Raw genomic sequence first — 9,038 nt, forward strand, 5'->3', positions numbered from 1 at the left:
CCCCCGGCCCCCCCCCCCCCCCCCCCCCCCGCGTGGCCTGCCTCTGCACCTCCTCTGCCCTCCCTCCCACCTCCCGCTCGCCAACCGTCGCCGTCCATCTCCACCCGTAAGCCTCGGCCCACGCGACCAGGCATTCCGATCGCGACCCGTCGCGCCTCTCCCTGCGTGCCCCCCGTCACAGATCCGCCCCGCCGCCCTCACAGCCCTTGCCCGCGCGCCGCGCCGCAGTTGCCGCCCCGCACGACCGCCGCCGCCACCCATCCCGCCGTCGCACTCCACGGCGCCCCGGCCGCGGTCGCCCCTCTGCAACCTCCGTCCCCCACCGTCGCGCCGGCCCGCGCACCACGCCGCTGAGAATCACGCCTTCGAGGTTTGTGCTTCATTGAATTGTCAAATTACAATCCAAATGCAAACGTGTTTGAGGCGACTGAATTATTAGTTGATTCCGTTGCTTGGTCAAGATTTTATTACGGAGTAATAGAAATGATTTTGGTCAGAAGTTGCTTTGCTTCACGGTAATGAAGAGATATAAGGAAACGGAGGAGGAGCTCAAGGGAACTAAAGGCAGAAGAATAAAGAAGTAAGGAGTGAGGGTAGATGACAGCCTCCAAGGCAATAACTAGGTAAGGCATCAACCTGAATTTGTAGCACCACAGCCTCCAAGGCAATAACTAGGTACCACAGCCTGACTGAACTCTTAGCAGTTTGGATGATGCACATAGGGGCTAATTATCTCGGCGGTATACTTAAAAAACTTTCAGACTCAAAACGCAAAGCAGCAATGGTAGTCCTAGTTCCCCAAATATTCATTTATTTTCTAGTTTTGAGGTCTATACAAGATCACCTTGCAGTCTCAAATGCACAGGATGGCAGCACTTAATTTCTTCATGTTGACTGCCAGCAAGGTGTTATATGAAATCTCATGATGATACTCATGTGAATAAGAAGGTATATCTCTGAACCGATCAATCATTTTTACTTCAAACCATTGATTTCTTCGACAATATAGTAATGCAAAGCAATTCATATCAGATTTACCAAGGACCACATACCTTTCTCTTTCTTAAGTTAGTTGGAATCTGTTTAATCTTATTCTCGAGGTAGACCATGATAAGTTGGTTTCATGGCATATTACAGGTTAGAACAAACTGGATACAAACAATTGTTAATACACAGAAAGAGCTAATAGTTCTTTTGTGAGCAGTAATTCAATTAGCTTGGCTGTACCCTTCTGTAATTCTGTGAAGCCCGCATCTATTTGTTATGGTCTCTCATGTATTTTGGTGGAGGGATGTGTGTGCTGGATGGCGATTTTGAGTGTGGCCGGTGGAACTTCGGTTGTTGGCCTTTGTCCTTTTTGCCTGAGCTAATGTACTGGAACTAAATGTAGACATTACTATTCTGGAACAAAGTTCTCTTGGAGTGATGTGAGGATTGTTAAAAATTGAAGTTATGTAAGAATTTTTAGAACTAATGTGAGATATCAAAGTCTGTTTTAATCCAAAGAAAGCATCAACAAAGTCCTGTACAATACTAACAATAAAAAGTCATCTATTTTTTGATTTGGTCATGCTTATGTTCGTATGTAGGCATATTCCCTTTTGCCATTTCTGCTTTACCATCGAGGTTGTCCGCTAGGACTGAGAAGAGGATGCTTGTTTATGTTTGTATGTAGGCAGTTCCCCTTTTGCCATTTCTGCTTTACCATGGAGGTTGTCCGCTAGGACTGAGAAGGGAATGCTTGCTTGAACTCCTTTTGGAGGCGTTGACGGGAAGCATATAAACCACAAGGTAAAGATAGATGGAAGAAGTTTTGACCTTTCCATTACTTTTACCTTTTGTTGCCTGCTATCTAGACATGGCACGGGCTCCGGTCACGCTGCAGCAGGTGGAGCAGGAGCTTCTCGCCTTCTCCGCGTCGTCGTTGACGGCAGGGACATGTCAACTTCGACGAGTTCCCCTACCTTTTGTTCTTCAGAAGACCACGCCACTGGAGTTCATGTTCAGTAGACCCTCAACCTGCTCGCTGCCAATATGCGGCGGCAAGGGAGATGGTCCGGAGCTTTGTCACTCCCTCTCTATTTTTTGTCAATATGCAGTGACAGGGGTGAAACTAGATAAATTGCAAGTATGAATGAATTGATTTTTTCAATCATAGAGCAAGAATAGTTGATAATTTTAGTTACACTCTTTTGTTTACTTTTTCAGAGAGTAGTCCGGAGTATCACGGTTATGGTTAGATACGTTCTCTATTTTAAACGTGTGATACATTATGGAAAAATGTGTGTAATGGCTTTCCTATTTCTTGCACTCGACCAAATTGATTGGGTATAGATAATTGTAATTGGCTAGATTGTGAAGGAGAAGAATTCCAATGTATACAAGCTAGACCAAGGAGCTGTTGATGATACTTTTTTTTTTGAAGTTACTTGAAGCTTGCGTCGACTCAAACTTGCTGAGTGTAATTCGGCGTCTCTAATTTTTGTTCGTTGATTGAAGTTCATTTAATGTAAAGTAGTATTAATGATGGCCAGAAAATGGCTCTGATAGAAATATAAATAATGAGCGCTAGAAAAATCACAATTTGGGGGTGCAAATCAGGTGCTATTGTCTTGATTGTACAATATGAGAGAATGCCATCATATATTTTTTTTATGTAAAAAGATACTTTGGGTTTGGGTCAGAAGCTAGCAATTTTGGTACAAGTATGGACAGAAAAAATACTTCTGATCTATTGGGGTCTTTTAAGTATGGCTTATGGCTTTAAGGGTGGAATTGTAAAATCTCTGCTACTAATTATGCTTGTGCAATGATAAGCATATATCATGACATCTATTTGAGTGCGTCGGTAAGAAAAATGGTAATAAAGTCAACTTACTTTGAAGAGAGATGAGATTTGAAAGACGTGTTTTAAATTTTAGACTCAATAAGAAAAGATAATAAAAAATAGTAACTTATTTGAAGAGAAATGAGATTTGAAACTGAAAGATATGTTTTAACTTTTAGGCGTGCACGTGTGTGGATTAAAATTCAAAAGCCGCGTGTGGATTAAAATTCAAAAGCCGCCTGGTAAACCTAACCAAAGAGGGCCCGGGTCCATTCCCCTCTCCATCTGTTGTCCATCTTCATTAGTGGGCTGGAGTTTTCTATATATACCGACGAAATTAATCAGTCTATCCTGTCAAAAAACAACAACGAATCAGCCTATTCTTCCTCGCGGCCCAGCTTAATCCTAGGGTGTCGACCGCCACCACGCATCAGAACACCGGTACCAGGACTAGATCTACTCGTCGCTTTCGACCGACGACGCGGAGGCGATGAGGAAGCGATGCCGGCGGCCATCTCGTGGCGGCCACGAGGAATGGTACATTTCATTTCCTCCCCTAAGTCCTCCTGCTTGATTTCCGTCGTCTAATTAATGGTGTAAACGGGGGCCGGGGGAGCAGGAGAGATTGGCCCAACCTGCCGTCAGAGCTCATCGACGACATCACCGGTCGGCTGCTCCGCCACGACGTGGCCGAGTACATCCGCCTCCGCGCCGCGTGCAAGGAGTGGCGGAAGTGCACCGCGGACCCGCGGGATGGCTCCTGCGGCCTGGACGCCCGCTTCCGGCCCCGCCATTGGACCATGCTGTCTAACGGCATCTACGGCGCCGGCGACGACGATGGCGGCCGCCGCCGCTTCTTCAACCTGACCACCCTCGCCTGCGTCCGCGTGGACCTCCCGGAGCTCTCCGCCCACCACATCGAGGCCAGCGTCGAGGGCCTCCTGCTCCTGCGCGACGCGGCGAGCGCGAGCCACGGCGCGCGCCTGCTCAACCCGCTCACCAGGGCCATCGTCGACCTGCCGCCCATCACGCCCGACCTCGGCGCCGCCTACGCCGCCTGGGCGGGGCCGTTCTCCTCCCCCAGGCGCGCCGTCTACGCCGGCATCTCCGACGAGACGTCCCCGCCGTCCGTCGTGCTCCACATGGGGTCCAGGACCATCGATTCCGTCATCGCCTACGCCAAGCCCGGCGACGAGCGGTGGGCGCCCATGGACCTGGAGCGCTGTGGAGCCGTCCGCGCGTCGCCCCGCTGCTCGTCGGTGCTGACGCGGCGGGGGCGCGTCTTCTTCGAGACGCCGGCGGGGAACATTCTGGCCTGGGCTGGTGCCTCAGCTGGCCGCGAACCGGCCCTTGAAGCAGTGCCACAACGTGAAGCCCTTCCTCGTCGATCCAGATTGTTGGAATTGATCTTGCGGTACAACAAACACAGAGAGAAACGAGGGAGACCAAGTCTTCCCCCACAGCCGTCCCTTGATCGGAGGCACCAACGAACCAACTAAGGAACGACTTGGTTCCAGTCCCTATTCTCTTGCAGCAGCTCGTTTGGGGATTTCATTTGGTTGAAAGGAAATGAAATCCAATCTTGATATAATTTCATTTGGTTGAATTTGAATTTCAGGTTCAATAATAATGTTTACATGTATTAGTACAATGAGAGACAATTTCAGAAAAATGACGCCTTTTAGAGAAAAATTGGGTTGGTTGTAGTATGATTTCATGAAATTTGAAATTAAATTACTGTTGCCAATTATGTACCAACCAAACAATTTGGTTTCGAATTTCAAGATAAATTTCAGAATTCTAAGCCTAAATGATGGTTGTCAAACGTTTTGTAGTTTTTTTTTAAAACTTCCAACAAATCTCCAAGAACTTCCGGCAATAAAAATCTACTGTCGGAGCCAGTAATCAACTTGAAAAGGCCGCCCCTGTGGCGGTGCGCCGTGACGATGACCGGCAGCGCAGAGCGAGAAAGACTGCGAACCAGCCACAGCATAGTCTGCAGATTTCAGCATCCACATCAGATCCCTGCAGAAAGCCAGCCAGAAACCGACGTGGCCGCTGCCGCGCCACTCGCCGCCGCTACCCTTGCAGTTCAAACCTCCACCGTCCGATCCTCCATCAACGCTCCAAGACCCACGCTCCCCAGTCCACCATCAAACTCCCCAAATTCGAAGCCAACGGACAACCCCCCCACCACCGATGGACGCCGCAACCGCCGTGACGGCGACCGCCGGGGCGGCGGCGGCGATGGTGTGGTTCCGGAAGGGGCTCCGCGTGCACGACAACCCGGCCCTGGATGCGGCCCGGCGCGGCGCCGCGCGGGTGTACCCGGTGTTCGTCCTCGACCCGCGGTACCTCCGCCCGGACCCCGCCGCGCACTCCCCGGGCTCCGCGCGCGCCGGGGTCGCGCGCGTGCGCTTCCTCCTCGAGAGCCTCAGCGACCTCGACGCCGGCCTCCGCCGCCTCGGCTCCCGCCTGCTTCTCCTTCGCGCCCGCGACGACGTCCCCGACGCCCTCTGCGCCGCCCTCAGGGACGTACGTCGGCTATCAGCCCTTCAATATCAACCACCACGCCCTCGTGGGCAATCTCGCGAGCAATTTCAGGGCGTACTTAACCTTCTCGTGTTCTTCCATGGGCGCAGTGGAACATCGGCAAGCTGTGCTTCGAGGCCGACACCGAGCCGTACGCGCTGGCCCGCGACAAGAGAGTCACGGTAAGGCTACTGATCACTCCTTAGGTTCTGCTACTCCCTCCGACCCATATTACTTGTCAAAATATTACATGTATTTAGATGATTTTTAAACATAGATACACCCATGTTTGATCAAATTTGAGAAAAATAATATGGGTTGGAGGGAGTACTAGTTTTCTTGGGAGATTAAGAAAAGCACTGAATTCCTCTGAGGGTTCAAGGATTTCGCGGCTGCCTTGGGGATCGAGGTGTTCACGCCTGTCAGCCACACCCTTTTCGATCCTGCAGAAATCATAGAGAAGGTATCATTCAGTAATCAGTACTGAACTACTGATGTTCCTGGTAGGATTCATGTGCTTTGGGGATCTTTTATTTGTTTTCTGTTTATTGGCAACCTGAAGAATGGGGGACGGCCGCCATTGACATATCAATCGTTTCTGGCCATCGCCGGGGAGCCACCCAAGCCGGTAATGGCGGAGTACTCTGAGCTCCCACTGATTGGTGACACCGGGGAGTACGAGCTGTTGCCCGTGCCCAAATTGGAGGAGCTTGGGTATGGTGATATCAGCCAGGTTAGAGCAATAGCACGTTCAGTCCAGTGTACTAATTGCTCGACCAGATTTGAAGTTTCCTTGACTGAATGAATAACTGCTCATGCACAGGAGAACATTTCACCTTTCCGTGGCGGGGAGACAGAAGCTCTGAAGAGGATGAGAGAGTCACTACAGGATAAGGTTTTGCTGCTGAAACTCTTTTGATTTTCAATTTATTGCATCCATATCTTCTGAAACCTTAATGTTTCATTCAGAAATGGAAGGTACCTGTTCCTTTATTACAGTTATACATTCCTATTAGCATCAAATTCCCTTTTGCAGGAGTGGGTTTCCATGTTTGAGAAACCTAAGGGCGACCCCTCTGCCTTCCTAAAACCCGCGACAACGGTCTTGTCGCCGTATCTGAAAGTGAGTCTTATCGCATGCATTCCAATGTTATCGGTCTCGCTCGTTGACATTTGCTTCATATTACAATGTTTAAAATCGAAATGGATTGTTTACGTCGCAGTTTGGTTGCCTATCTTCGAGGTATTTTTACCACTGCATTCAAGAAGTTTACCGGAGTACCAAAAAGCACACAAAACCACCTGTTTCGTTGACTGGCCAGGTGTGTTCATTAGTAACTGCGAGGGTTTGTTCTGAAGAAAAGAAAAAAACTGAGTTCTTCAGTTTTATGTTTCTTGTAACAGTTGCTATGGAGAGACTTCTTCTATACAGTGTCTTTTGGCACTCTTAGTTTCGATCATATGAAAGGAAACAAAATATGCAAACAGGTTTGCTGATTCTGTAACCTCCTTATCTGCAACCTTCTCCTGAACATAATCCGAGTTCTTTTTCATCTTAGATTCCATGGAGACAGAATGAGGAGTTGTTTGTTGCATGGAGAGATGGCCGAACAGGATATCCATGGATTGATGCTATCATGATTCAGGTTTAATTACCCTGAAAAACATGTGCCAACTTTGCACGGATGAGTGCAACTTGCTTCACCTTTTCTGTTTCCTCTTTCTGTCTGCATCACTTATAACTATCCATATCATGTGAATGGTTTTGCTTATTTTGTTGGTCGTCAGCTGAGGAAGTGGGGTTGGATGCATCATCTTGCACGCCACTCTGTTGCTTGTTTCCTGACGCGGGGTGATCTGGTACGGATCTACACCTTAGCTAGCTACATATTTGTTTGTTCGAAAAAGTGGTAGTAAGTTAGCTTGGTAGTGTATACTATTTAACGAGTGGCGTAGACAATCTGCAGCGACGCATGCTTGTTTTCAAGGTAAATCCCTAAAAAAAGAAAGATTGATAAAATGCCACAACTTCAATTTGTTCTTTGATAAAAGGGCACGCCTTCTGTCACTGACTATGGACCAACACAAGGGGTGGCATTTTATCAAATCTCATGTTCTTCTATATCAAATGACAGTGATCGGGAACAAAAGGCGCACTTTTTATAAACATAAGCCGCTCAAGTACCTAATCATATCCGATAAGAACATACCTTTTTCAAAGTAACATGGGCAATGTCATTCATAAATTAAAAAACCATCGACGCCATTTATAAATTCTGAAGACATGAATGCAAAGTATTTCTTTTTTCCTACGTGATTCTTATTAGCTAACGAGCATGACCATCGAGGAGAAAATAGTTTATTTTTCCGTTGGATTCCAAGATTGGATGTCCTCCTTATCTTACCTTACCTTACGAAATTGGCTTTTCATTTTCTCAATGAAGTTTATCCACTGGGAGAAAGGTCGTGACGTCTTCGAAAGGCTACTGATAGACTCTGACTGGGCTATCAACAACGGCAATTGGCTGTGGCTATCCTGTTCATCCTTCTTCTACCAGGTCAATAATCAAACAGTCCCTTCATGTACTACATGTAATAGCTGCATTCTTATTCAGTCCAAGCTTCTTTAATACTTCGTTCAATATTTCTCGACACAGTATCACAGAATCTACTCCCCAATATCATTCGGAAAGAAGTATGATCCCAATGGAGACTATATCCGGCATTTCATCCCAGTGCTGAAAGGTAACTATCTCAACGACAAAATTTCAGCATCTCATTTGCGATTTTCAGAACCAATGAATGCAGCATGTTGGTGTCACAGACATGCCAAAGGAGTACATCTACGAGCCTTGGACTGCACCCCTCAGCGTCCAGGAGAAAGCCAGGTGCATTGTTGGTAGAGACTACCCAAAACCAGGTGAAAAGAACATCTCTTTTCAAGCGCAGGAATTAAGTACAATGCATGAACCTTCAGTGAGCATATTTCTGTTTCCACTTCCAGTAGTTGATCATGAGGCTGCAAGCAAAGAATGTAGGAAGAGGATGGGTGAAGCGTACGCCTCGAATCGTCTTGGCGGTAACACCGTCAATGGAAAGACCTCAGAATCGTCGCGAAGAAAGTCTTCTGATGGCGGCCAAGATGCCTCCGATTTATCTAAGTCGAAGCAACCGAAAAGGAGGAGCTGAGCCCAGAGCAGCGGAGACAATTAGAACTTGTAGAATCTGACTTAGACACTGACCTCTATAATCTTTGGATGCCTGTATGTATCGGCTTCTCCGGCCTCCTGGTTCATTCGGTTCTGTTACTTTTTTCAGAAAAGTCATGATAAAAAAAAGAACATTCTGAACATTCTGAATCCAAGTTCAGTTTACTTTTTTCAGAAAAGTCATGACAAATCCAACATAGATATAAGTTAATTTGTGATGGAGGGAGTACCATATCAGAGAACATTCTGAATCCAAGTTCAGTTTACAGTCCGGAGAAAGGTCAATTCGCAGCACGGGCTAAAAGTCCACGCGGGAGCTGACGAGATTAACACAAAATACTCCATTGCCCGGTCCTCGTGACAGGGGAGAATAAATAAACACTCCACGTCCACGTCAACGTCTTCAGTCCTGGCTCAAACTCCTAACCCATCTAATCACACGCTTAATTGAACTCTGAAGTCTGAATGAT

General features: G+C 47.4%; 2 protein-coding genes and 1 long non-coding RNA gene across 6 annotated transcripts; all 3 read left to right on the forward strand.

Annotated features, from left to right (window-relative positions):
* Window positions 1–238: 238 nt before the first annotated feature.
* On the forward strand, window positions 239–2,424 carry LOC112272037. 3 transcript variants are annotated; one of them, XR_002965718.1, is made up of 3 exons: window positions 359–370; window positions 498–623; window positions 705–2,424. It is a non-coding gene; the product is annotated as an uncharacterized LOC112272037 (long non-coding RNA). The 3 variants fall into 3 exon arrangements; XR_002965716.1 differs by having other exon boundaries at window positions 239–370; window positions 501–2,424; XR_002965717.1 differs by having other exon boundaries at window positions 347–370; window positions 498–2,424.
* Window positions 2,425–3,035: 611 nt separating this feature from the next.
* Window positions 3,036–4,574, forward strand: LOC104583972. Its single transcript, XM_010238027.3, has 2 exons — window positions 3,036–3,364; window positions 3,447–4,574. The coding sequence occupies exons 1-2, from the start codon at window positions 3,318–3,320 to the stop codon at window positions 4,324–4,326; spliced, it is 927 nt and encodes a 308-aa protein (XP_010236329.2). The 5' UTR covers window positions 3,036–3,317; the 3' UTR covers window positions 4,327–4,574.
* Window positions 4,575–5,011: 437 nt separating this feature from the next.
* Window positions 5,012–8,751, forward strand: LOC100823069 ((6-4)DNA photolyase). Of its 2 annotated transcripts, none has more exons than XM_003571470.4 (14): window positions 5,012–5,362; window positions 5,470–5,541; window positions 5,742–5,822; window positions 5,922–6,092; window positions 6,183–6,254; window positions 6,396–6,482; window positions 6,583–6,681; window positions 6,764–6,847; window positions 6,919–7,005; window positions 7,148–7,219; window positions 7,804–7,917; window positions 8,017–8,104; window positions 8,184–8,279; window positions 8,364–8,751. In XM_003571470.4, exons 1-14 carry the CDS (start codon window positions 5,027–5,029, stop codon window positions 8,546–8,548), a joined length of 1,644 nt encoding a protein of 547 aa, XP_003571518.1. In that variant the 5' UTR covers window positions 5,012–5,026; the 3' UTR covers window positions 8,549–8,751. The 2 variants fall into 2 exon arrangements, with proteins under 2 accessions (XP_003571518.1, XP_014755728.1); XM_014900242.2 differs by having other exon boundaries at window positions 8,367–8,751.
* Window positions 8,752–9,038: the final 287 nt, after the last annotated feature.

Source organism: Brachypodium distachyon, chromosome 3 (genome assembly GCF_000005505.3).
Source record: "Brachypodium distachyon strain Bd21 chromosome 3, Brachypodium_distachyon_v3.0, whole genome shotgun sequence".
NCBI classification, from domain to species: domain Eukaryota; kingdom Viridiplantae; phylum Streptophyta; class Magnoliopsida; order Poales; family Poaceae; genus Brachypodium; species Brachypodium distachyon.

Excerpts from the sequence above, each read along its gene's own strand:
- LOC100823069 (XM_003571470.4), top strand. The coding sequence starts at position 5,027 with ATGGACGCCGCAACCGCCGTGACGGCGACCGCCGGGGCGGCGGCGGCG. Across the intron at positions 6,483-6,582 it reads TCTTGTCGCCGTATCTGAAA|TTTGGTTGCCTATCTTCGAG; the intron begins GTGAGTCTTATC and ends TTTACGTCGCAG. Across the intron at positions 6,848-6,918 it reads GAAACAAAATATGCAAACAG|ATTCCATGGAGACAGAATGA; the intron begins GTTTGCTGATTC and ends TTTTCATCTTAG.
- LOC104583972 (XM_010238027.3), top strand. The coding sequence starts at position 3,318 with ATGAGGAAGCGATGCCGGCGGCCATCTCGTGGCGGCCACGAGGAATG. Across the intron at positions 3,365-3,446 it reads CGTGGCGGCCACGAGGAATG|GAGAGATTGGCCCAACCTGC; the intron begins GTACATTTCATT and ends CCGGGGGAGCAG.